Source organism: Amblyomma mixtum, chromosome 3 (genome assembly GCF_055824585.1).
Source record: "Amblyomma mixtum isolate Tamu chromosome 3, ASM5582458v1, whole genome shotgun sequence".
NCBI lineage: Eukaryota > Metazoa > Arthropoda > Arachnida > Ixodida > Ixodidae > Amblyomma > Amblyomma mixtum.
The window spans coordinates 103,041,817-103,069,652 of record NC_143014.1 but is presented as its reverse complement, the minus strand read 5'-3'; the positions used below and the strand labels follow the sequence as shown (position 1 = coordinate 103,069,652).

The following is a 27,836-nucleotide window of genomic DNA, read 5'->3' as shown; positions in this document are numbered from 1 at the left end:
CTGGGTGACGAGAGAAATGGGAGAGCCAGAAAGATGGAGGGAAACGATGTGGTTGTGGAAGTGCTGGTATGAGTAGACGCTGAGAAGGGCAAGCTCGAATTTGTCCGGAGCAGAAGAGAGACCAGTGGTGATGAGGAATGAGTTTAGATCTAGGCCATGGAGATGGATGTCCCGTAAGTGACCCGGAGAGCCAGACGAACGCCAGAGGGTGATGTCGTCGGCGCAAAAATGTGATGGAGGTTGGGAATTGGGGCTCGTCGGGAGAGGAGGGGGACCATTGCTAAATTGAAAAGGGTAGGAGGGAGAACAGCACTTTGTGGAGTGCCCCGGGTAAGGTGGGGGGGGGGGGGGGGTCGGACAGATTGGTGTCTACACTAAATCGAGCCACTCGGTTGAGAGGAATGAGCGGAGATAAGAGTACATGCGGAAGCCGCTGGCGAGGGAGGTGAGTTGGAACGGGATGTGGACACACTACGCTTCGAAACCAAGCATTCGTTGTGGCGATTTGAGCAAGCCGCGTCCCGCAATGACAACGCTCCCGGCGTACGCGTGAACGTCCTATCCCCCTCCAGCATCCTTCACACCACCGCTTTCCTTCTTTCGGCCCCCTGCTTCCACACCATGCATGCTTAAAGACGCTAGCCACAACCCCCAGTTACCCCTGAAGAAGAAGCCGAGCCGGCTTCAAAATGTTGGGTTTCAACTTAAAAAGGTTTTGGTTGGAGACTTGTCAGAGTTTATCATAAGTTAACCCAACCAGACAGGCAATTCAGTGAAAATGTTTAGTTTTCAGTCTCGAATGCGCGAGCGACGATGCAGCTGTATCGTTCGCCAGGTAGCCTAAAACACAGGTTACGCTCTTTTTGATTGAAGTGTCGCGCGGAAGCCATACTGTCTCAAAGGTAGGCACTACTAGCGCTGTGAGGCCCACTCCGGAGCGCATTCAATCAACAGAGTTTATTGAACATTATGCACACAATAAAAATAAGTGCAGGAAATTGGTATTCAAGGGGGTCCCATGGTTAATAATAATTGACATTGGAATTTCGAAATCCACCTATCATAGGGCCATGTCATCGCATATTCTGTCTCAATGAAATCGCTCAACGTCGAGGAAGGTGCAACTGACGTCAACACGTCAGGGACCAAATTTCACAATCGTTTGTGCGTTGTAATGGTCCATTATGTATCGACGGCTGCGCGCTGGCTCATCGCGTGAACTACGACGCCTGTCTCAGTTACATCGCCCGCTATCTTGCGCTCAACGCGCGAGTGGGTCGAGGCGCATTGACGTAGGGGTCGAGACGACGGGCTGCCAGACTGACCCAACGACGACGTGGCCCGATCGGCTCTTCCGGAGGTTGGCCGCCGCCATGCGTATAAACGCGTTCAAGGCCCCCGGGAGCCGCGACCTGGCCCCGCTACACATCCTGCACTGCTTACCCACATATGGGGGCCCAGCACAACGGCCGCGTCACTTTCGCTGGTGCATCTCATTACGCGCTTGAGCGGCGCAGGAAAGGCACTGGCGAGACCGTCACGTGAAGCTGGCCACCATCTCCCCACCCTGTACTCGCGACTGATTCCGGTGCTCGCCTCCCCGACTCCATTTTTTTTGCGAGCTACGAGCCTGACGCCAGGCCCGTCCGTTGGGTGCTCCGGCACCCCTGTCGAGTCAAGTTGAGGATTTCGCAAGACAAAACTGTGCCTGCATGCTGCAAAACTGGTTATCTACGGACAGTGATGGATGTCCCAAGATCCGTTCGTAAGTCCAATCTTTCCTTCTGCGTCGTTGTAGCCGCGTGCATCGAGCTTACTTTAGTGAGCAACGTGACGTCTGCTGAGGAACGTCACGACGTGAACTTGCATGACGAGCTTGTACAAAAAGCTTTTTTTGATTACAGCGCAGAGTCTTGCGTCACCGATATGGCAACCTACCACATCGCTGACGCAACACGCTCGTGGCTGTAGATCAACCGAAAAAAAAAAAATCAGCCTAGAAGCCATGATGCGTATTACTGGTCCGTGTTCGTTACAGGAACCTGCTGTCTAATTTTTGGTACTGCGTGGCATATATCGCATTTATTATGATGCAGACTAATTAGGATGGTACAAAATTACGCGAATATATAACACTTTTATTATTTTGAGCACAAACCACTTTCTTGCTTTATTTTTGGAAAAGGCGGTGAAGATAACTGGAAGGGGAGGCAAATGAAATCTTTCTTGGAGCTGACGAGTGAACGTAAGCTGAGCTTTGATTCTGTGTTACGTAACAACCTTTTACTGGGGCCAAAAATGTTTATAAGCATTTCTTTGTGTTTTAGAATGACAGGTTTTTTTCAGTCTTTTTTTATGGGTTTCAAACGCAGCTGAGCAGGCACTCGGTAAATTTTGTGGCAATGGCTCAGGCCCAAAATGCCTGGACCTCTGGCACATGAGCAGTGAAGAACAAGTATCGGCGCGACTCTCATTTCCGTCGAATCACAGATTGCAATTAAGGTCACGGTAGGTTATGTGTTTTATGCACTTCTATAAGGCATATGTTACGGACAGCGGTATGCAGTTACGCTTTCGTGCCGTTCGTATACCAACTCTGTCACTACAGATAGGGAATATTTGCGGGAAGATACTAATGAGAATACTACAGAATATTCACTCAGTGACGAAAATAAGGCAGTTGTACGCAGTGTGCGTTGTAGCTCGCATGCCATTATATGTCCTTCCATGCTTTTCAGGGACTTAATACGTATTTTCTATTGTTTTTGTACCTTATTGATCAGACAAAGGTAGAGAAACGAGGGGCTCATTGGCTATAGTCTTCTTTCACTTTCAAGTCTCACCTTATTTTGTCACACGAAACGTGAGTAGGTAGACCGAGAAGCGCACTGCTTTAGACTGAATATCGAACCAAAAATTCATCGCCCTGTTCCTATTTTTTTGACGTAAGTGCTCTCTGTCAAGATGAAATGTTAAGTCATGGCGGCGCGCAGTAAATCCCGAAATGAGTGCTATCAGGTGTCTTCACTACGTCGAACCGGCACGTGACCGCTTCTCCAGGGTAAATCATAAAAAAGCGGCGCGTGGAGGCATTGAACAACATTCTTATCAGCGTTTTAGCGCAACATTCATTAGTCAGAGAAGTGAATGACCAGAAAAAGGAATTTCAGGTTAAAGTTTATCATGACATGGAAGGGGAGAAGGGCGACCGCCCCCGCAGAGAGAGAGTTTTTTTTTGATGAGCAAATACCCCCATACGCACATGATTTTTTTCTGCAAATGAAGTTCAGAATCAGAATCAGTTTATTATAAACGATCGATCAACGATAAAGTTAAAGGATATCCCCCTGTGTTTAAAGTGATCTCACCTATCTAACAATCGAAGGTTAAATCTGCGTGATTGCGATTACACGTGTCTTATCGATGTAAATGCGAATACTGTTAGAACAGGAAATTCGACACTGAAGCCACAGGCCGGTGAGTGGCTACCGGGATTAGCCAGAGAACACTCCAAGAAGCGCTTTGTGTTACAATGCTGTTTAAACCATTTAGATACCATTAGATGCGCGCTCTGCTTTGAAAAATTTTAAAGTCATACCTGGTTGGATAGCGATTTCAGTCCTTTCGGTTACCTTATTGCAGCGCCTAACAGTCGCAAGAAGACACAATTATAAGAGGCTACCCATATGGTTGCACGGCATCAATTCACAGACTTAAAGAATGATAAGAGGCGAGGGATTGCCTCTGCTTTTTTGTACACACAGATTTTGCCTCATTAATAGCGTTTTATGTCGTCGAATAACCCTCTTCTCTATAGCTGTGTATTAGAAGGAACATGCTGGAAGTCTACCGGGGACCGCGCAGAAGTAGACGACAAAAGTTGTTGAGATCAGCCCACTCTGTGAATGCTGTGGAATATGCGATTGCTTTGAAACATGCGGGGGGCGTCGAAGTCCAGCCTAAAACCTCTCAACGCAGGCTTCAGAAGTCATTCGCAAGACGCGAGGCGCGGACCGAGGCGCACGTCGGACTCCGAGGAGCAGTCGCCTCCACCCGTGCCAAAGCACGGCCCCGCAGCGTCCCCGTCAAAGAAGAACAGACCCAAGAACTTGAAGGTGGCTTTCGAAAGCGTCGACATCGACTCTAGGCTGAACGCTTTCCACTCTGAAAATGGTAGCGCTCGCTTCAGGGCGCCACCCTCCAGGTCGCACCGACTGGAAGACTTCACCCAAGTGCACACAGGTTGGTTACAAAACAAAGAGCTATCAAGCTCTGACGCCACCATTGTGAGCGGCGAACGGTTGTTCGATCGCGACCAAAAGATGAGTCACGCGGAAGTGCGTCAGACGTACTGGTTACATCCGGGACACTGGAACGCCGAGCAGGCTTGCTCTGACGGGATGGAACTGATGAACGCCTAAGCTTGCATTACCGCCGAGCTCGCTGCATACACAAATGCAGGCAGGTATAGGGGCTCTCGTTACCGGCTGGTGAAGGTGCAAGAAAAATGAAAAGGAACATTTAGTTCACACTCTGTGAGCAAATTTATTGTTGCTTCTGCATCGGACAAAAAATATCAACAGAGGGACCTTAGGTATAGGGAAACCAGTTAAAGAAAGAAGGAAAGATATGAAGAAATACGTAGCGCTACCAAGATACGGAGAGACAGGACACGAGCGTCTGTCCGTGTCTTGGTCGAGCTAAGTATTTATTCGTATCATGCGCCAACAAGTCCAAGCGTCTTCCGTTCTCAAAAGATACGCCTGTCGCTCCCACTTGGGAGCACATGCTTGGGAGTAATCGTTGACTACATGCCTGTTTTCTTTCACATTGCTTCGATCTGTACGTAGCTCAGAAGGACCGGAAAACAAGCGATTTGCAGAGCATCTGTCCTAACAAAACTCTAAAAACTTACACAGTGGGTTAAAAAACTATGTGACCGTCTGAAATAGGACACGACTATCGGTTTGTCATGCCTGAGGCGTTCGCTAGTTCTTTGCACTCGTATTCTCGTCCTTCATAGCTCAGAAGGTGTGATTGCGGAACATCTATACTTTTGTGCTGATAACAAAGATTTGAAGAGTTTTTTTTTCTGCGAAATGAGCGAAATCCAGTTATGCACTAGTTATGGACACAATTAAAAAAGATAAAAATGAAATTAACATAAAACAACACTGATTTATAAGGGCGTCTCATACTAACTACATTGGTAAAACTATTTTCATCAATACAGCTTGAATTGATACTGTAGAAGTAAAATTTATGGAGTTAAACTGGCTCATTACCAAGAGTTTCACATCGAAAATAGCCAAAGCAAAAGTTTACTTGCTGATATTGACCAAATTATTTTCATAATTCTTCAGTACATCGTGGCGCAGAGTTGCTCTAACTTATATGTAAAGCATATCATATTGCAGCTCGGATAGCGCAAACGTTTATACGGATAAGAAACATTTGCGTTTTTCTCAGTTTCTGTTTAGGTGTATTTGGCCCATTTCGGGAAAAAAAAAAACTTCTCGTTTACATCGGCGCAAAGCCAAATGTTCGCACTAATTAACCTCCTCCTTTCTATACTCGTCCTGCCCCCTACCCCCGTTGATAAAAAATGGCCTCGTCACTGCTTCTATCATACGGTCTGATTTGGCCCTAAAAAAGCGGAGAGCAGCTATCACCGCTTGCATTGGTGTTTCAGTTTTACCTGTTGTGGGAGCGAAGTCGGGTAGACGTATATACAGAGAAGTGCATGGATGACGGGCGACAGACTACTAGAAACTGCTTCTTGTAGCATAATATCCAAATTTTGTCCGAAAAATCAGTCGTTCGCAACGGCAGCAACGAAAAATTGCGAGGACACTTTGGCAACTAAAGTGTTGAGAGGCGAAAGCCGAGGACGCTATGCCGTGACGACTTCCGGTGGATGTAACGTCATACCGTTCCCATGGCTATATTCATACCCAAATTATACATCTTTCGGAGATATTAAGTGTAATTACGCTTAATTACTCATTTTTCATCTAATTTGACACAAATACGGCGTTTTTCCGACCATTCTGTGACAATTTTAACTATGCCGTGACGACTTCCAGTGGATGTGACGTCACATTGTTCTTGTGGCTATATCGACGTCTGCGTTATTTCGACGCAGTTTTGACATTTTTGACTATAATCAATTAACGAATTACTTTACAGTCATCAAACGTGGCTTCTAGGTTCATTTTTTTCCTCTATCTGAAGCAACCATTCGTTTTCTCCAATCTTTTTTAGTTCCCGAGGTAACACGCTGCCAAAGGTGTGACACGCTCTGCTAACGGACGACAGTACGAGCCATTAAAGGCTTTTGCCTTAAAAAGGAAGCCAGCTCGTCTCGCTTAAAACAACGTGCGAGCGTTCAGCTGCTGAGCCCGAGAACGCGGGTTCAATCCCGGCCGTGGAGGTGAAACGCAAAAGACGCCCGTGCGCTGTGCTACGTCGGTGCACATTAAGGAACCCTAGGTGGTCGAGATTAAACCAGAGCCCTCCACATTACGGTGCCTGCTGCTCTTCCTTCTCTATAACTACCCTCTTCATCTCTTCCCCCGCTCGCGGTTAAGGTGTCCATCGAGAGTGAGGCAGATACTGCGCCTTTCCATTCCCGATAGCCAATTACTATTATTAACGCGCAAGCTTCTTGCCAGGATTGCTAGCTGATACGTGTCCCGAAAGGCTGGTTACCATATACCAAAGAGCCGAGAATTATAAAACTCTCTACCGGTACCTTAACGTCGATCATAGCGCAGTTAATCCGCTTGGCATGGCGACCAACAGCAAGCTGCTGTTGCAGCCTTGGGCAACGAATGTCCGCGATCTTCATGCGTATTTGCTTAAGTTATCATTGGGCTTAACGCTGCTACTTTAAACATTTTTGAACACGAGGTCCCTCAGGCAGTTTAACTGGTTTAACCTTGGTGCCTCCTTCTGTATTGACATTCCCCCCAATGCTCTTATGTAAAAAGAGCGCTCAATAAACTGAAACTGAAAGACATAAAATATAAGAGCTTGCGGTCTAATTCGTGCTACGCTTAGATTACCCCACTGCAGGAATACGCAGGTTGTTGTTCAATGTTTTGATCCTCTGCATACACAAAAAAAAACAACACAAGGAAGGTTGTCACTAAAAAAACCTTTATGCACACTTTTCGCTACGTCACTTGCAAGTACCCACGTGGCAACAGCGATGACGTAGCGTGTACGATATCTTACTTAGAACCCTGGTCTTTTATTGGCGTCTCGGCGAAGCTATCTGTTTTTTTATTTCATTTGCTTTGCAATTGCGTCACGCGTTCCAGGTGAGGTCGGTCTGGCGGATGCAAGCAACGAGGGCGCTAGCGATGGCACAAGCATTTTTATAGGCATATTATGCACGCGACGAGCCAACCAGACACACAAAAACTATCACACAAGAAGAGAACAAATGCGGGCACAAAAAGCACGTGCGAGGGAGGCTACGAACGCATGCTCGAACGCAACAGAGAACAAACGCATCACAATGAAAGGCACTCTGCGCGTACCAAAAAAGATAAAAAGCGGCCACGTTTTCAAGAAGTCCCTCTTCACTTATTTCGTGAGGGTGTTGTGCATTCATGAGCGGGTCAGATTTCTCTCTCGTACGGTGTCTTGTATATAAATCCTGCAAATTCTACCTTTCCTTCTCGTGCTTCGCTGCGTACAAAATTATCGCAGTTTTAGCAAGTTGTTAATGTCGCACTAATTGCAAGTTAAATATTACATGAGCAAGTGTACTTTTTGAATAAGCTTCCACGACCTCCATGTTGGTCAAAGGAGGGGGTATTGGGTGTATCTGTTGCTGATGTAGCCGACGTCGACGCTTTGGGGACGGGGTTGCTGCGATGCGCGTCTGTTCTTTCAATCTTTTCTTTCATCCACTCCCTTCTGCCTGCACCCGTGGTGTGGACGGACCGACGGACGGACAAAATATGCGGGCAAAGAGAGGTGAAAATGCAGCCCTTAATTGCATTCCTGCATTAATAAAATTACGGAGGGCACGTAAGACTACTTGCGTGTTGCGAATGCAGAAGCATGCACGCGGGGTGTTCGGCTGCGGCGATGGCGAACTACTTTAATGTAACTGACAGCGAAGCTGATGTGTTCGCGACGCCCGAATCCCCATTGTGTCTGTATTGTGCTCAGCCGGAAACAGCAGATCACTTCCTTCTCTATTGTCATCGCTACCCATCGCTGAGGAGGCGACTGTTAGAAGTTCAATTTCAGAAACTCAGTTTGAGCTTGTCTTCTGCGGTTGTTCTATCCCTTGGCTCTTCTATACACTTGGACGTAGCAATGGGAATGTTGCTCTGCCGTTTAAAATTTTCTTCTATCAAAACGTCTTCCATCATAAGCTTTCGTTATGCCCCTTTTATCCATTAATTTCGGTCTTCTGTTTTTTGCTATTCCTATATCTGTTTCTCTATTTTTTCCTTTTCTTACTATCTCTCTCAAATTTAAGCTTATTAGCCCCTTTACCATCCTCAACCACCTCTGTCACGGAAAGTGAGTAGCTCAAATTTTTGAAATAACCTCATGTTTACAAAACTGATAGTCAGCGCCTGGTCATGACCAATCCCCCTTATGGGTACCTGCCATTTTATGAGGCCAAAAACAGCAACAACAACGATCGAAAGTTTAGCGCACAGGGTGTAGTGCTGCGGTGATGGTCTAGTGTCCTAATGAAGTGGCCTGGCCTGGCTTCGAACCCACTTCGGAAGAAAATTTATTTTTCGTTCTTTCCTGGTGATGTATGCGGTACCGAGGACGTGATGAGGTCACGAGGGAGCTTCGGTCGGTTTCTCATGGACGGTAAATGCTTGATTTTCCGATTGATGTGACTAATAATGTTTCCGCATTAATAAGCTCCCATAACCTTCATGCCAGGTCAAAGGAGAGGGTAGTTGGGTGAATCTGTTGCTGATGTAGCCGGCGTCGTTGCTTTTCGGACACGGTTGCTGCGATGCATGCATATTCTTTGAATCTTTTCTTTCACCAAATCCATTTTCCTGCACGCGACAGTCATAGGGGCCCAGTTATTTTGTCGAGTTTTCTCGTTCTGTGTACGGACCGACGGACATACGAAATGTGCGGGCAAAGAGAGGTGAAAATGCAGCCGTTAAATGCATTCCTACATTAATAAAAACCGACGCGCATCCAAGCGGCGGCTGCCCCGTTCGGTCTGTGCAGGCCGCAGGCGCGGAGTGGCGTCGGCCGAGCCTTCGCCGCGGCCCACTCGGCGCGCATCGGTGTCCTCGGTGGCCAGCGACGACGGCTGCTATCGCCGCATGGGGGACGTGGTGTCCCGGCGCACGTTCCCCACCGTCGAGCCCCTGGCCGGCGACGCTGTGTACGCGAACGTGCCGCTGCTGGTGCGCGGAGAGGAGCCGCCACTTCCCGCCCCGCCGCAGGGGTCGCCCGTCGGCTCGTCCAGGGAGTCCATGGGCTCCACTCACGTCTACGGTCATCGAGGTGCTATGGCAGTTATAACGGCGACAGTGTTTTGCTCTCATGATCAAATGTCAATGATTCTCGAAACGGGGCTAGTTTGTTTTGCGTACTGATTTGCAGGAGTGGGCTAACTTCTGAAATCGGTTGTTCCATGCATGCCGTTATCTTCACCGCCGAGTCCCCTGTGCAGAAGGTATCACGCTCCTAAAAATAACTTAATATCGAAGACTCCTGCATTTTGTGTTTCTCGAGAAGTACCGTTTGCAGGAGCATGGTTGCGACTGGTTGGTACTTTATAGCCGCCATTTTTGGCGCAGTTCTCGGAAAGCGCACGTCCTATATAGTTCAGTTAAGTTTTCTCTTTTGGGCCCCTCAAGTCTCTAGATTAAGCTGAAGAAAATCGAGAGCTCAGGGCGAGACGGTACGATAAGGTCGGCAGTGTGGCTGGTCTGAAGCCAGAATTTATCGCGTAGTTACTGATCCTCTGAAAAACTGTGTCGACCGAATTAAGAACTCAAGTGCAATCTTGGAATCATAAGAAGCTTTTATATACAAAGAGAAACAGAAAAGTTGAGAGTTACTGACGAGTTGTGACTGATATACACCGAAGTCACCATACATGAGAGCTTCTGTTCTCATACAGTACCTCCATGCTATTAGGCTATCCGATTGGTGTCAGTCCAATCTAATAGAAATTAACCCAGCTTAAACTCAGCTTGTTTGTTTCCATAACTCTAATACAGCAGTGACATCGGATTGCTCCAATTTTCTCAATATATTTAAATGATCATCTAGCTCTTGTTGTGTTGCTTGCGTTTTATTTTAGGCATTTATGCTGATAATGACTTCACTTGGAATACATACATGCAACATGTGTCTAAGAGACTTCGTATCGTCGCATGCCTGCTCTACAATATAAAACAGTTCATGTTTTCATCAGTTAGAGAGTTAGGTGCGCATGCCCCTGGGATGTAGGCTTTAAGATATGATACGCGCAGTTTCAATAATTGCTCTTCCACGCGGAAAAATAGAGCAAATAGAGCCTTGAAAACATTGCTTAAAGTGTACTTTATAAACCCGATAAGCAACGATTAGAAGGTGTATTTAAAACCACAGGACTCCCTGCCTTTGGCAACTTGGTTAAGCAAATAGTGGTTTTAAAACACGTCTGAGAAAGCCCTCATAATATTAAAACGGCTAACACTACAGAATTAAGAAATATACCGCGCTATGTTGTGCCAAGAATACGCACTTATTTTGGGGAAGCAACGAGATGGTATTATGTACCTCCTATCTTTAATGAGTTTCCAGATTATGTATCCTCTTTGACCTCACGCACTTAACTAAGAAATGTTATACTACCCCTACAAAAATTATAACCAGAAGAGCTTCAAGCTTTGTGCTTAAATTTTTCTTAGAGTATTTTTCCCTATATATTGCGTACTTATAGCTGGTTCATTGGTTATGCATTGTATATTTTAGCGTCCAGCTTTTGGTGCACTTGTACATATGTTCTATTTTTTGTATATTTTTTGTTTTTGTTTCTGTTTTTCTTAACGTGCATATTGTGTTCTTGGATTGTCGCTGCTACGAGGTAACATTCTACAAGCCCCCTTGTGGCTTTGGCGTGCCCGTACAATTATGCAAATATTTCATGAATAAAAATTGTTATTATTATTATTAATGTCCACAGGATTAAAAGTCGCTTGTTCCACAAATATGCAATGGCCCTAAGAGTAAATTGCTAGACATGTACTTATCAATGTGCGACGTGTGTGTCGCGAAGTAGTTTGCGGGTGTCTTGAAAGTAAACGTATTTTTATACTGCTCAGAAATCTGGGGCTCTGTTGACCATGAACTAGTGTAATTTAGAGAAGAGCTAAATGTTTTTGAAGACCAGCAACTGAGGGATTAACTGCCGATTTTCAACCGACCAGTTTAAATGCACCTATTTTTTCTTTCTTGACACACCTACAATGGCATCATTCCATGCACGCTGAAATGCACAGTAGATGCACAGTGGAGTCTGCTTTCGCTGCTAGATAATTCTATACAGTTCCTTTCGGCTACTCCTCTGTTAGTTCGGCATGTATTAAAGACTTTTACAGATGACATGCGTCTCTATGAACGCTGAGCGTGGAAACAGGTGGTAAAACGCCAGAATCACTTTTATGCAGGATCCGCAGCCCCTCTAATTCCAAGAAGAAAGGACACTTCCAAGCCCAAGTTGAAAAACAAGGACGGTCAAACGGGCGCAGCAGAGTCTGGCGGAAAGTCAACGAAAGTCACCAAGCCGAAGCCATTCGACTTTCTTCCGTGGTGTCTGTGCTCTAAAGGTGGGCCCCTCACTAGTTCATTACATATTCGGGGTGATGCGTACACCTAGAGCAGGGGTTCTCAAACTTTTTTGCTTGGAGGAACCCCAAAAGCCTTCAATAAGTTCCAGGGAACCCCCCCCCCCCCCCCCCCCCCCCCCCCCCCCCACACACACACCCCGCTTTCACTTACCAGCAATGTTGTGGAGTGCATTTTTGCAAAGAGAGAGTTGCAAAAGTTAAATGTTTATTGCACCGATTAATACAAATACTAATGTGATGGGTGGTACTGCTTCCCTTTTGAGAGCAAGTCAAAGCGTGGCTCAGCAGCACTCAGAGCCAGTCTCATATCAGCTGCCGGGTCAGGGCCAGTGAGGGTTCTCGCGGAACACAAAAAGACAGCCCGCGGAACCCCTGTGTTCCGCGGAACCCAGTTTGAGAACCCCTGACCTAGAGCATAGACACATGCGCAGGCTGAGCATTAGCGTTTTGCGCAGTTTTGTGTTCAGAAGAAGGAAAGATTCAGAGCCGCAACAAATTCGGTATCTTTATGCTTCACTGTGGGTTCGAAATGGAGATGGCGTTGATAAGAGAGAGAAAAGCAACTTCTGTTATGAGCAAAGGTTGGACGGAAGCCTCCGGAAGGTGGAGCCCTTAGACCAAGGCTCCATTTGCCGTAGCTGTCAGAGTGGCCCGGGGTACTGTGGGGAGGACTGGGGCATTCCCACGTGAAGTGGGAAAGGGTTGATAATTTCTCATTCGGAAGGGAACAGTACTAAGTTATGATCCTTGCAAAAAATGTAATAGCTTGAAGATACTCCATTAGTCCGGATCTTTTACCTTGAGTTTGACGCATGATAGCCTTAGTATATTATGCGCTATAAAACACACACAAGACAGAAAAAGAGGGGATCTTTTTTTTTTTAGGAAAACGGAACAAGTGCGCTTCTGAAGCAACTGATTAGCAAGAGGAGTTGAGTGATACATAGCAGAGCTAAGGAAAGGCAGGGAGATCGACCAGAGGTGTTTTTGACTGCTTTATCTGTGAAGGGAATAAAAAAACGTAGAAAGAAATAAAGGAAGAAAAGAAGAAGAAACTAAGAAGGAAAGAAAGAAAGAGAGAGGGAGAATGGCAGAAAAATAAATAAATAAATAAATAAAGATAAAAAAGAAGGAAAGAAAGGAAAAGAAAGAGAGAAAGGAAGGAAGAAATAAAGAAAGAAGGAAAGAAAGAGATAAAGAAAGAAAGGAAGAAAGAAAGAAGGAAAGAGAGAAAGAAAAAAGGAAGAAGGAAAGAGAGAAAGAAAAAAAGAAAGAAGGAAGGAATGAAAACGAAGGAAAGAAAGAAGGAAAGAAAGAAAGAAAGAAAGAAAGAAAGAAAGAAAGAAAGAAAGAAAGAAAGAAAGAAAGAAGGAAAGGAAGAAAGAGAAGAGGCGTGCACTTGGGATTAAGCGAGCAACGATCGGGGTAACCGGCCGCTGTTGGTTTTGAGAAGTGTAAAGGGTAGCACCATCTCTAAAGCCACTTGCGATGACATCAATCAGAAGCTGAGTTTTAGAACCATTTATTAATAATAGGTGGCTGCCAAACATTTCATCTCCCAAAGAAACAGGGTTGCTGTCCATTTGCAATTAATGAGTAATGAACACGCGTTCGTCAATGCAACGGCAGCCCTGAGACGGTACACAAGGGTATAGCCTCTCGTCGTGGTAAGGTCTGTGGTAAAATAACAACTGGGTTTAGCTGTCGAACTGGCAGTAGCATTAAGGAGAAGAGCTCAATTTTGTGTGCCGAAGGGAAACAAAGTGAACATAAAACAAACAAAAACATGAACAAACCAAAAGAGAGACAGCAGATTAGAAAATATGCATGGTCTGATCGATGCCTCGAGTTCTGACTGGCTTTCAGCCGTTGGCGACAAAAAGAGAAAGAGCGTGAATGCGCGATGGCAGCATATGCATGAAGAGGACAGCATTCATGCACAGATAATCAGAAAGCTATTGTTCGTCTGCACAGGTCTGGACAAGTTGGTATCACTAGTCCACAATAGCTAAACAAAGCACTGAAAAGTTGAGTGCTCGAGTGTTGTGAGCGTCAGCTTACTCGTTTGCAAGAGTCTAAAGGGAATGTTTCATAACTGTCGTGAGCAAGCAGAGGAAAGGTGTATGAACACACAAGGAAGAACTTTTCGAGAACGCTTTTGCAGGCTAGTTGGTGCATTACTGGAATTGGTGTTTAGCGCTGTCAAGTTCGTTCCTTCATTTACTGTCTTTCTGTGCTAAAAACCAATTCCAGTAAGAATTCTTCGACCGCTTTCAACTAAACGCGACATTTCAGTTGTATTCGCTAACTTCTGCAGCGACGTAACAGACCGTTACAGGTAGCAGGAAGTGCGGTCCAAAGAGCTTAATGTCAGAGCGCACTCATTGTGGTACGGGTTCAACGATTTTCGCAGGGAGCGCCGGGCGCACGAGCCTGCCGTATGGGAAACCGCGGCAGCGGCCGCGACTGCCGGCAGTGACTGAGGAAGCCTCCCGCCGCAACTCGACCGACATCGGGACGCCCGAGGGCGAGTTGGGCTTCCTGCAGCATCTGTGCCTGTGCGCCGTCTGCCGTGCGCAGATGCAGTCCTGCCAGCTACTGGCGCAGCTCGTGAGCGAAGCCCAGGGAGCCGCTGGTGAGTGAACGCCGGTGGGAAGATGCGAGCTCCGGAACGAAGAGCTTCAAAAAAGAGCATAGGGAACGCTTGACACCGACGTGCACCGACACGTGCACGTACTCATGGTCACATTGTGATGTAAAATCTCAGAACATTATGCAGAACCCTCTAGATAACAAACCTGCATCGTTGAGAACAGTTCTTAGCACTGCCAAATTTCCCATGTGTGGCTTCGGTCATTCGCAAACAAAGAAGTCAGGATCATAAGGCAAGGAAATTCGCCCCATGCAATGAAAGACGAAAATCTTTACCATGCACGAACGGTGATGAAAAAAAATGCTGAACTTGAGAAAATTTCGCGGCATTACCACATCTTCCCCCCTCCCCTGTCTTACAGAAACAGGAGGGTTCTCAAGTGTGCAGCTTGGAGTAATTTTCCTGACGCGCAGCCTTCTTTGTTGATATCGCACGTTGTGTCTTTTTTGTTTAATAACAAACCCTGTCAACATAAGTGAAACTATCCCCCCTTGCTTGCTGCCACGTTGCTCGGCATACAGATTCATTGGTGCACCTTTCATCGTAATCCGCGAGCCTGCTATATACTACAAAGTGCGAAAACCCATTCCAAACGAACGCGGTTATCATCGCCTTTGTTCTCTCTTCTGGGCAAGCTTTGAGAAGGCACCTAATTACTGCGTCAGAAAAACTCGATCAGCCTCCTATGCGGCTGAAGAAATCTGAAGTCATCAGAATCCATCGCTGCAAATACGACAAGCGAAGCCAATCCCTCAACATCACCATTGAGGGGCAAGACGTGCGAGAAGTGCCGACTGTAAGAATATTGGGAATGTTGCTTCAGTCAGACCACAAGGCGGACTATACACTCAAGCGACATGCCGAAACCACCGGCCCATTAACTAAGACGATCACCAGAGTGAGAAACAGGAAGAGGGGACTCAGAGAAAGAGGCACTCTGCATGGTCAGAGCTCAGGTGGTCAGCAGGGTCACATATAGCCTGCCCTATCAGTGCCTCACCCGGAGAGACATCGATTAAAGAGATGCCCAGTTAAGGGAAGCCTGTACGGCGGCACCTCGGCCTACCCAAACGCACCTCCACTCAGAAGTTACTAGAATTAAGCATCCATAATGCCTTCGCCGAACACCAGGAGGCGCCTCTTATAGCACAGAAGGGGCGCATACTCCTCTCCGCAACGGGCTTGGCCCTGCTGGCTAGGCTGGACTATGCTGACAGTTCTCGAAAAATTCAGGAAACAGGCATGATCCCAGATGAGCTAGGTAGGACATTCTCGGTCCAGCCATTCCTCCGGAGCATGCACCCTTAACTGCACAAGGGGCGTAGGGAGGCAAGAGCCAGGATCCTGAAGAAACGCCAGATAGGAAGGGCAGACACGGTCAACATAGACGCCTCCAACTACCCAGGAATCAGAGCGGCGGTAGCCTCGATGGTCGACCTCACTTATTGGGAGATCACCAGCGCAGCCGTCACCGCCAACTACGACAACCCAACGAAAGCGGAGAAAGTATCCGTTGCCCTCGCTATAGTCGAAGGCTCCAGGAGGGACACTCTCTACACTATAGTGACGGACTTCTAGGTGGCCTGCCGGACTTATCTTAGGGGTAGGATCAGCAAGCCAGCGCTCCAAATCATGCGGTAAGGCCCACGGCCGGCATCGGCGAGCACCTAGTTACATGGACACCAGGACACATCGGCCTGGCTGGCAACTGCGCAGCCGATACCGTAGCCCGATGATACACGAACCGAGGTGCGGAGGACCCGCTAGAACACAGACCAGTGGTTCCGGCGTATAGTGGTATCTTGCAACAACATCGCGTGTGGACGATGGCCCTGTTCTCACCTCATAGCCAGATCCCAGAAGAACAGGCAATCGCTTGAACGTGGCTACAGACATTTACCCTAATTTACACCCGGCAGAGCGCGGTTGCATTTTCGCGGAGGCGACAGGTCCATGCACTGTGTGATGTAAGTGCACATTAAAGAACCCCAGGCGGTCAAAATTTTCCTAAGCCTTCCACTACGGTGTCCATAATAGTCTGAGTCGCTTTGGACGTTAAACTCCAGAAACCAGCCAACCTAATTTACACATCCTCAGAAAAATTCACTCAGCAGCCTATAGGCCTCTTGCGCTGGAGTTTGAGGTAACGTGGCGGCGCCTGGTGGCAGCAAGGAAAAGCTGGCTGGGTAGTACCAGGTTGGGTAGTAGTGAGCGCTGGCTGTGGCGGCGTACCTTTCTAGCCTGCGTTTTGCTTGGATTCGCACGTTTTTCTGCTCTGTTGTGAGTGCGAATAGGCTCGTCACTTGTGACCAACCACGCCGCAGCCCGGCCGTGGCTTAGTTTTGAGAAAACCGACGCTCCGTGTGCCTTATGACGAAATGCAGGCAGCAGAAGGAATCGGCGACGCCGATCCGCCCGAGAGGCCTCGCTCAGTCTCGAAAAAGCATCACCGTCGTTACTGCTGCGTCGTGGGCTGCCACGAGCAAGAAGGTCTGAATCCCAATATCGAATTCCACCGTTTTCCTTCAAGGTCTCACGAAGCGGAGCGCCGGGCGCGCTGGATAGCTGCAGTTCGACGCACTGAGTAAGCGAACCTTCGCGTTGTGCTGGCTGCTTCGCCTCCCTTGATGTTTGTTTGGTTATCCGCGTTGCTGAAATTCATTCTTTTTGCACATGCAGTCCGGACGGCAAACCGTGGGATGCAGTGCCGAACACCAGCATATGCAAGCCACTTTGTGGGTAACGAGCAAAACAATACCAGTCATCCCTCATATGTACCTACAATCTTCCCCGCGGTCTACAGCCGGCCTCATCCTCCTTGTGTTCGTCTTCTTTTGGCGCTTACCTCTCTCAAAAAATGTATATTTAGCGAGCAGCCGCATATGCAGGCGTAGAATGAGAATTTATGCATTCTACAACACAACTTGTCTAGTACATCCCTACATAGGACCAAGCAAGCAGCAAAGCAGCAAAAAGTGTACCATGACAATCACCAAACAGTAGGGAATGCGCAACAGAGCAAGCAGCAAAAGGTGAGAAACGAACAGCATAATTCAGAGATCATATCAAGGGAATGCACAACACATCAAAGAGCACAAAAAAAAAATGCATGGTATAATTATGTCATGTCAACATCTCTCAGATAATCACTATTAAGGCAAATCGGCATATCAGCAGGCATGCTGGTGGTTCACGACTAGAGACCCGCGGCCACTGAGACAATTGACGATTCGACCGGTGCAACGTGGTGAGGTGGCCAGTTGCGTGCAAAATGACCACAAATGGGGGGGGGGGGGGGGGGGGGCGAATTCGCTGCGCACTACGAGCAGCCCAGCGTCGAGAGTGAAATGTGCACATTGTCTACCTCAAACCAGCACGTATGTGGCAGCGCGGAATCACTGATAACAGCGAACGTGTTCGAGCGAGGTCGTTTTAAGGATGAAAAGCTACATCAAGAATCTTGAATAAACAGCGCGAACGAAGACGAGCACAAAAGACAAGAAAACGGACGACACAGCGCTTGTCTTTTGTGCTCGTCTTCGTTCGCGTTGTTTATTCAAGATGCTTAACCAACTAGCCCGGCAAAACGTGTTAATACAGCAAGAAAACGACATCAAGCGCGCAGCGCACGAGCTCGCGCTGCAGCGTTATTCGGCTGCGAGCTCATATATGCATTGCATCATTTTAGCATTTGCTGAAGGAACAGAAGGCGGCTACTACAAAGCAGGCATGACTACTTGTTTAGCGAGATGCAGTCAGCAAAGACTGCAGGAGGCCCACAGTTTCGTGGCATGCTGAAAGACCGGTGCTGGCGCGGCGTGTACCGTCGTGCGATCGAGCAGTCCCGTATACATGTCTGTTTAGCGCTGCTGCGAATTCATATATTGCAAGTATTTCATCGCGTTGGTGCGCTTGAATCTCGAAGCGTGCAGACCTTACATGAAGTTCAACTTCGTACGCGACTCTCTTCACTTGCGAATGACACCGCGCTGAAACTTCGCCGCTTATTTCTTGAACAGAGTACACGTACTTGGCGTTGCATAATTTCTTCCCTTTACACAGCGTGCCAGCCCTGAAAAAAATCTTCGGCGCCCGATATTCGCTGTAGGCCATGGCAAAGCACAAGCGAAAGTCGCGGGTCCGTACTGCCAACGCGCTTTCCGAAGCAGACGCCTGAGCCCGGTACTACCCAGCCGAGGGCAGAGGGCGCTCTTTAGCACCATTTTCGCAGCGCCCCCTGGGCAATGCAAGAGGTCTATAGGGCCGCCTTATGCACTGCGGGATGGTAGCCGCACTATAGCACGCCTCGTGGGGCTGCCAACGCAACACGACAGTCCCCAATATACAAAACCCATCATAGGAGCAGAGGGAGTAGGCTTTGTACAGCTCAAACATGGAAGACCAGCGACGCCTGGCGGACAGGACAAGAGCTGCTGCCGTCTCCATAGGAGCCCTGAACTAGGAGCTTCACCCAAACGCCAGAGAAGGTTTCTGAACAAACGCTTTTCATTCATTCATTCATTCATTCATTCATTCATTCATTCATTCATTCATTCATTCATTCATACGCGGTCGCGGGCACTTTGTGAGAACTGACCCTCGCAGTACTGGGAATGCCGACTTCAGTGATGTTCCATTCGGGGAATTTTTCTTTCTTTAGGGAATGGGCGGGGTAATATTTGGCGAAAATAGAATTTTTTTACGGTGTTTCAGGGAATTCTAAGAACCGAAATTGTCTCACGTTTACCAAATTTACGACCAAGCACAGGAAATCTGGACAATGGTGTCTAGTTTGCATAGCTGCCACCCCGTGTCACATGGCGCTGAACGCTCGAAGACGCGCCTCCGAACGCTGACTCCACATATCCTGAATCCACAAAGGTCCGAGTGAAACACTCGGATACTCGTCTCGAATAGCTCTCGAGTGCTAGCCTCCAACCTGACTAAGGGACGTATGCTATGTGCAACGAGAAATCATATGATACCACCCGCAACGACGTACGACGAACGGTTGCGTCACAGTTTTTAAACGAAATTTGGTTTTCAGGTAATGAAATGCGTAGTAATTGTCTCACATATTGATGGACACCTCAACCGCGCCTTAAGGGAGGAGGTAAAGAGTTTGGGAAGGCATACAATTGAAGGCGTATATATCGTCGGTTAGAATCCGTATCGGAAGCTAGCCTCCAACTTCACTAGCATATGTAAGCTATATGCATCGAGAAATCGGCTAACACCACCCGGAACGCTGTACAACAAACAGTTGCTGACAATTTTGGTATGAGTGTAGTAGCGAAAACTGTCGCCACAATGAGGCCAGTCAGTGGAGTGTATATATGGACGAACGAACATGTACTTGATTGTCTGAAATGGCGGTGCTCGTTTTGCGGTGTGCGTCGTACGGCCGTTTGATGACGTCACCCTAGTTTTCTTGACATTACTGGGATTTTCTGTACCACCTGAGAGCATTCAAACTAACATACACACTACCAAACAAACACACGCTGCCGGCTTTTTCGTAATGGGACTAGTAATGCTTTCGCATTAATACCAATAGAATATATATGTATGTAGGCCTTCACCGAGGTGTACCCTTCACCCTGGTGAAGAGCTTCAAGGTAGATGCCCTAAGGATAAAGGCCTTTAAATCAAATGTCTTTATGGACAAGGCATTTAGTGGGAAGGCCTTTATGTCAAAGGATGCTTTCGCATTAGCAGCAGGTAAGGATATAAGTGCCCACCATAACTACTGCTACTGCGCTACATTGCGGGGTTATCCATGCTAAACCGTCTCCTTTATCCTTAAAGCATTTACCTTGAAGGCCTTCGCCCAGGTGTACCCTTCACCCTGGTGAATGCACACCACGTGTACCCACCTGGCAGGTTGTCCACAACCCGGTGGGCCGCCGGCCACAAAGCAGACTTCAGGGACGTATGTATACTCTCGGGGAGAAAAGTTTGTGGGACACGAGCTCTTGGAAAAATGTTTATTGTAGCTCCACCTCGCTATTCAGTCGCCTGATATTGCCACGAATCTTTGTAGTAGTTGTTTGTTCATTCTTCAAGGCTGCCGGAGCGCCGCTTTGTCACTTTGCTTGGGACGCGGGAGGCGACAGGATTTATCTCGATTAATCGCATTCGAGTGGAGCGGATTCTGCATTGTTCCAGAGTGTTCTAGTGGCTTTGCCCGCTTTGTCTCGAAGGTTCGCTATTGGCTTTGAGTTCAGCACGGCCGAGATCTGCGGGCATTCGGTTCGACGACCACCGAGCACGCTTGTCGCTACGCCGGAACCGACTCATTCAGTTCTTTGCGGGCGCAAGTCAGCCCATATAGAGAGTTTTGTTTGGAAGCCATTTTCGCCATCTTCTTGCTCTCCGGACTGCAGTCACCACTATGTGACGATATTGTTACCAGAGGAAGGAGCGTTTAGGCCTTTAATACCTTCAAACAATATCAGGCAACTGTGTAGCGAGGTGGAGCAACAATAAACGTTTTTCCTCGAACTCGCGTTCAGCAAACTTTTGTAGGTACTTATGACCAAAATCGGAAACTGCGCTTTAGTAGTAATACCGCACAAAACAACGACGAATTTATAGATAATACCTTTAAATTTCGCAGACTGGTTACAGAAATATAAAGAAAAAGAATACCGAGCATGGTGGCATCTGCCATCCTCTTGTTTCAAAGGGGACGCTCCTAACATCTATCCAACTATCTTTACTCTTTGCAGCTAGATCAGGATGTCATCGAACGTGAAGCTACAAAATGAAATTTAACCAAGAAGATGACACATGTGAAGTGTATGATACATCCGCAGAAACAATACAACATATGTTACTAGAATGTGGCACCATCCATGTCGATACGGGCAGAGTCACCCTCCCCGAGTCCCTAAGGTTTATAGATAACAAAGGTAATGTGAGTGAATTTGTTATACATGTTAAGAAAAAGTGATTGCAAGATTTGTGGCTCAAAAGCAGGGTGGTGACGTAAGGTTAGCGTTCAGGATTAAAACAGGTCAAACGTAAAATCAGAAGAATTTATATGAAAAGGAAAATGACGAATTTATAGATAACACCATTGAATTCGACATGTTGGTTAGGGAAATCTAAAGAAAAAGAAGTACCGAGTATGTTTGGCATCTGCCACCACCCCGCTTCAAACTGGATGCTCCTAACATCCATAAATCCATCGATGCAGGAAAGCGAGGCATGTTTTCAAGCTGCTCCAGGGAAGCAAGGACCCGGAATAGGAAATTTGAGGTCTAATTGAGGGAATTTTGGGTTACAGCATGGAACATCCCTGATTGTCTTGTCGAAGTGGTTTACATGCATTCCACGGCCTCACCAAGTGCTTACAAGCTGTTGCTGGAAACATTTATGGGCGCGCCCTTCTCGCGGGATGCGCATGGGGCCATGGAGGGGGGTTAGGCTGGCCTATGCCTGCGGTTCCCGTATCTACATCAGTGCGACAATCCGTAATGGTAATCGCGAGAAAGATTTACAGTGTGCCACGACACCATGACAATTCGTTTCCTTCCTGACCCGACCATGCTCCTGGCCAGGTCCCCTCGCAGCGATCCAGTCGCCGATGGGGTACGGCCTCTACCGGAGCCGGCAGCCGACGGCTGCGCCAGCCTCGGACAGCGCTACGTCCGAAGAAATGCACGACTCATTCGAGAGCGGAATGCGAGATGAGTACAACTTCCTGCGCGAACCCGAGTCCGAGGACTCCACGTTCTACGACGACGATGCCGAACCCGTACACCTCCCCGAGCAAGGTGAGCACAGCGCTTAAAGCGCCTCTTGACAGAACCTCACTGTGAGGTTACCCACGAGAGACGATGATATGCAAATCCGGCTGTCACTGCCGAGGTTTGACCTTTGGGCTCGGCAGCCGAACTCCAAAGCCACTGAGACACCCCAGAGGGTGAGCGGCCGAAGCTATGCGCTGCTGCTCAAGCGCGCATTAATCAATATTCGTAATATTCGTGTTAAGATGCAGATAGTTTTCTTTTAGGCTACGATTGTGAAGTGGAGAGCAGGCTGTATAGTACGAACTCGCAGCTTTCATAACATGAACAAAGGCGCACTGTTAACCTGAAGACTACTATTATTCTTGAATGTGTGGGCTTGGCACTCCCAGCGCAGGTTGGAAGCCGAGCAGGTGCACTCCTCTCCGAACCATCCTGAGGTCTAGCACACCGACAGGCTCACACAGTGCTTCTGTTTTTCTAATACGACGGCGAAGGAAATAACAGGGCAAGCTAAATTTCTGTGTCTTGCTTACGCCGGGGATACGCTCGTCGGCCGGCTTGAAAAGCGGCTCAACAGTCAGCGTCTGGCGAGGTGGAGGAAGACGAGCCCTCAAGCGCGCGCACGAGTCGCGCGCGCACACAATACGAAAAAAATCGCGGTGGTGGCGGCGGCAGCGGCGACGACGGCAGAGTCACGCGCCCCAGCGGTTCCTGAGGGCCCAGGTCCCAGCCCAGGGCGTCCTCGACATGTAGCGGCAGTAAGAGAAGACCAGCAACCCGCCATGCAACGGTCAGCCGTGCGTCGATGACGAACCATCCGGAACAGACCCTGGCCACCACACGGTCCTAATAGAGTGAGCGCACGCTCTGGCCAGGTCGGCCGTAGGAGCCGGTTGGGTCTGCGGGAACTCCATAGCTAGTGTTTCTTTACGGCTGAGGCGAATACGGGTGACCAATGTGGTTGCGGGCGATGTTACCCGTATAACGCCGAGTGTATCTGAGTTGCCCGTTACTGCTGCTGGCACGATGCGCCTTAGTTGGGCTCAATAGCACTTCTCAAGGAGTCGGAAATGCAGGCTTGAAAGCGAATCTAATAACACTGTAGTTTTCTGCTTTAAGACTTGGCTTGTCCATGCCACATACCAAGACAGTTAGCTTGTACTCCTAGGTTAGATTTTACTACTTCATGGCGCACCACATCGAAATTTTTCTGAACTGTGGCTTCGCAAACTGTTTCGTCTTGTGCCAGGAAAACTGTGCCATGACAAATTATTCCTTACGCAAGATGAAATGTTATGGGTTTCAAAGGATGTTGAGAGCTTGGGTACTTCGTGCGGACGTGTATGCTGTCCTAACTGCCTTTACTTAGGCGGGAAGGTCTATATCAGTACTCGACCGGGAAAATGATTGCATTCAACGAAAAAATCATATCTCATCTATATCCCCTTGAATCTGCACGTCAAGTCGGACTAATATGGCTCAAGATAAGGTAGAAGCCATGTCTCTCGAAGCCCAGCTTGAGGAGTGTCATTCACGCGTGAACGTTTCAAATAATTGGAGGACAAGGCAACGACAAACTGAACACTGAACAATGCATGGGCAAACTGAACTAGCCGCAGCATTGCAGCCGCAGGTGCACTGTGAGAATAAACAGGACGTTTCAGTGAACTCCTCCCATAATGCAGGTGGACTAAATAATTAAAACAAAAACGCGTTTTGACAAAAAAAAACGTTCGTTTCTTCGTAGTGATGAGGGGGGGGGGGGGGGGGGGCGGACGTCGTAAAATGTGCGATGTGTGCTAATCTGCACGTACTTAGCTAATATCTGCAGACCGACTTTTTAATTATAGCCGTTAGGCATTTTGTTCTAATTTACACACTGCAGGAGTCCATCAGTACATCCGATATTATTGGATGCGGAAAATTGTAATTACCCTCGACGCAACGGCGGTAAGAATTACGGATCTCCGGAACATCGAAAACTGATATGGCCATTACTTACGGCCAACAACACAATTTTAATTCCAACTAAACGCCTAACTGTAATGGTTTAAAAAATTGAACATTGAAATTTATTTAACCAGCTTTCTGTTTAACACGATACACCCCTTTTCTGACGTCCTCCGTCATGGGTATCACTATACTACCAAAGGCATACACATACATATCCCTCAAAAAGCCCATTTTTGAAGTGTCACTGGTGGGCTTCACTTCAACACCCTCTACAATTCGAATGCCTCGCGACGTAGAGAGAACGCAGAAGTGCGCAAAAGTAATCATTTTGTTCTCGCTGTCTTTTGGCGGGACACGGTCGCACAACGTATGCACGCGAACACTTTGCGGATTTAATCCAAACATTTTCCACGTCACTTGGCATTCGACTTCTGAAATTAGTCCATACATATATACGGCCACGTATATATGCATAAACTGCCTTCTTGAGGCCGTTGCGCTCTACTCCTGCTCTTCTGGTAAGACTTTGGCTTTAATTATGCAGTACTGCTATAATAACATGAGATCCTAGACGCATTTTTTATTCTAGCTTTAGAGATACTAAAGGATGCAGCTTCGCATCTGTGCGCGAAGAACGGAGTAAAAGATACGTATGTCGTCCTTTGGGTTGTACGACCGCACGGCTGCAGCGCTGACTAGTAGATGTCTGTGATACCGGCTAAACTTTCAAGTGGCCCCGCAGTATACACGTAAGAGCTTAATTCGCGCGCTGTCGATGGCGCCATGCGGCCTGCTGCGCGCTTCGCCGCCGTGACGCGGGGAAGCGTCCCTGACGGGCGAGTCTGGCGGTGCAGCCTGCTTCAAGGAGGACTACGGCAGCGGCGGCGGTGGCGGAAGCGGAGAGGAGGCGCTCCGGCATCCGCCCTGGTCCGTCTCAGTCGGGGGGCGCTCGTCAGCAGCCAAGTCGACATCCAACGCAAAGAGCAGCGCCAGTCCGGCCGAGCAGCGCCGTCGGGGAGCCATGGGTAGCGTCCTCTCCTGCTTCCACGGCTCGTTCTCGCCCAGCGAAGCCGAGACCGACCACAAGCTGCTTCCCGTCGCACCCAAACCACCGGCCGGTGAGTGCCTCGTTGCCGCCCCGCGGAACGGCTTTTCGCCCCGCGATTTCTGCACCAGCTGATCGCTGAAAATCGCCGCACGCGTGAAACCTTCCAGGTGAAGCCTTCCACTGTAGGCACACAACGCTGTCACCGCGCGCGTTCTGTCCCAGGGTTACTGAAGTAACAGGAAAATACGAGGGTCTAGAATGCGACGGAAAACGGTGTACTTGGTTTTCCTCACCCATGTCTCAGGTTACGGTGGCCTCTTTCTGAACGGGTGGTAATGCACTGGTGATTATGGATTTTTTTATCCATGGCGTCATGATGTTGCTCCGTTTGTGCTTAAGCTGCGCATGCTAAGACGGCGGCGGAGAGGAAACCACAGACAGGCGAGCATCAAGCGCTCTGTGTGGGCGTTCCTTCTTCTGTTTGTCTTGGCGTGTCGCGCTGTTTGGGTATTAAGTTATCGTTCTGAAAGCGTCCCCACTATATTTTCACCTGGTCGCTGCTTTGGCGGAAAGTTTTCGGTTGAAAAGGTGATCAGTAGCATTTTCACGTGCGTTTCGTCTCGATCACAGCTGTATGGGAACAATTCGACACACTGTGCTGAAAGATAATTTCTTCATTGACTTATACTGATGCGAAGTTTATGTTGATTCATTATAAAAATGCTATTTTTGCGGACCAACCGCAGCCAGTCTGAGCAATACAGGAAGCCTTTTGAGAAATTACGCAACGCATACTTGTTTTCTTGTTGTGCGTGGTGTTCAGCTCCTTATAAAGTAGTTGCGCCTTCCGGGGTACAATGCAACTTGACTATGAATAATCTGCAAGTGAAAATAATCCCATGCTAACAAGCCTTCGCAGTCATATGACTTCGATTAGAAATTCTTATGCTGTAGTAGAAATCTCAAGCAAGTACTCTTGCATTCGCGGTGACATGGAAAGGGCGAAGCGTGAGCTGTGTTTTGTGGCTATATTCAAAACCACAGAAGCAATGAACAGGCGGTCACTTAACGGGAAGCCCTCTCTTTCCGGGCTGAGAGGAGCAATAAAAGGGTAAAAGAGTTACAGAAGGAACTAATACTTTCTGACATCACTTCCACGTTCCGCACCAGAACACACAACTTTACTGCTAAAGGTCATTGGGAACACAACTGTATGCTTTTTTTTTTACTGCCCGGCACTTTGTGTAGTTACATACGTCGGCTGCTGTACGTCCCGCCTGCGCACACGGCTGACTTGCACTGCATGGCACAGCTTCTGTTAGGGAAAGCAAGCTTGGCCGGCGCGGCGTGGGCTGCGTCGTCGGTCTGGCTGCCACGCTGGTGTTGACGTGTCGATCGCAACCTAAACACGCTTTTAGTATACTTGTTTTCTGCAGCTTTAATGTTACTGGTTTCCGCCATGAAAAATATTATGTGGGTGTCAAAGCTTTTTGAACAACTGCAACGAAAGACGAGACAGGAGAAGGACAAACACCAGCGTTGGGGTTTGTCCTTCTCCTGTCTCCTCTTTCGTTGCGCTGTTTTACCCAGTTCTTTAAAAATTTACCAACCAGCCCGAATTTTCCCTCTACTGGTGTCAAAGCTATAGTTTCAATGACCTGAAAAAATGAGTGTCCTTGCTTTCAACGAGCAATGTGTCGAACCGACAGCAGCGTCCTGAGCTTTAATTTTTCTACAATTCACACCACCTTCGAGCCGATACTAAAGTTTTTTTTTTTTTCACGACCCTTGGAGGAACCTTTTTTTTGGACTGTGGGGAAGCGTGGGAGAGCATAATACTCAACTCTTTCATGCCCTTCGAGCACAGTACAGAGTCCAGTATGGTGGCACTTTTCGACTTGTTTACAAAAGAGGTCTACACCGACGGGTGTGAACCCGAACTGAAATTGAAAAGAAAAAAAAAATAAAAATATTTGATTACCGATTGCAGTGAAAGTATTCACACGTTCAATGTTACAACAGAGGAAAGTTTATCTCTCGATGCGTTCATTTTCATAATGACTGCGGAGGAGACGTCATTCTGGCATTGTACTTTTCGCCGAATTTGCGTCATCTGCAGGACGAAAGAGTGTGTGACAAAGCAGCCAGGCAACGGTATAAACGGAAGCCGGTCACGGAGCCGTGCTTGCCTATTTCTTAATAATTTTATTTGCAGCGGCTACTTCTTAGAACGGGCTGCCACTCACTCCGCAAACTTTACAGCGTGTTTCGACTTTCTAGACAGGCATACTGATGACTGTGTGCTTCATTATATTGCATGTAGTCAGCGTTCATTTCAAAAACAATTATTGGTAGATTTTTCTATAGCTTTTAAGAAAAGTGCATAAATTAAGATTACGCCGACGGCGTAAAAGTACCAGTAAAAAAGGGGGGTTTGGAAGAAGTCATTACAGCGATTCCTTCGAGCACCTTTGAGGTGAAATGGTAAAAGGAGAAAAAGGAAAGACGAGGAAAAAAGATAATTTCCTTTTTATTATCGTCGCCTGTGACTAAATCATTTTCTTGAATTACAATAT

The 27,836-nt window shown here is 47.7% G+C and overlaps 1 protein-coding gene across 1 annotated transcript in view; it reads left to right on the top strand.

Annotated features, from left to right (window-relative positions):
* Positions 1-1,610: 1,610 nt before the first annotated feature.
* The window catches only part of LOC149351197 (annulin-like), an 80,951-nt gene continuing 54,725 nt past the window's right edge, over positions 1,611-27,836 (top strand). Inside the window, 7 exon segments of the mRNA XM_089580492.1 lie at positions 1,611-1,765; positions 3,979-4,242; positions 9,232-9,513; positions 11,670-11,828; positions 14,263-14,484; positions 22,068-22,283; positions 25,067-25,330. Coding sequence (XP_089436618.1) covers positions 1,744-1,765; positions 3,979-4,242; positions 9,232-9,513; positions 11,670-11,828; positions 14,263-14,484; positions 22,068-22,283; positions 25,067-25,330 — 1,429 coding nt within the window. The 5' untranslated portion in view covers positions 1,611-1,743.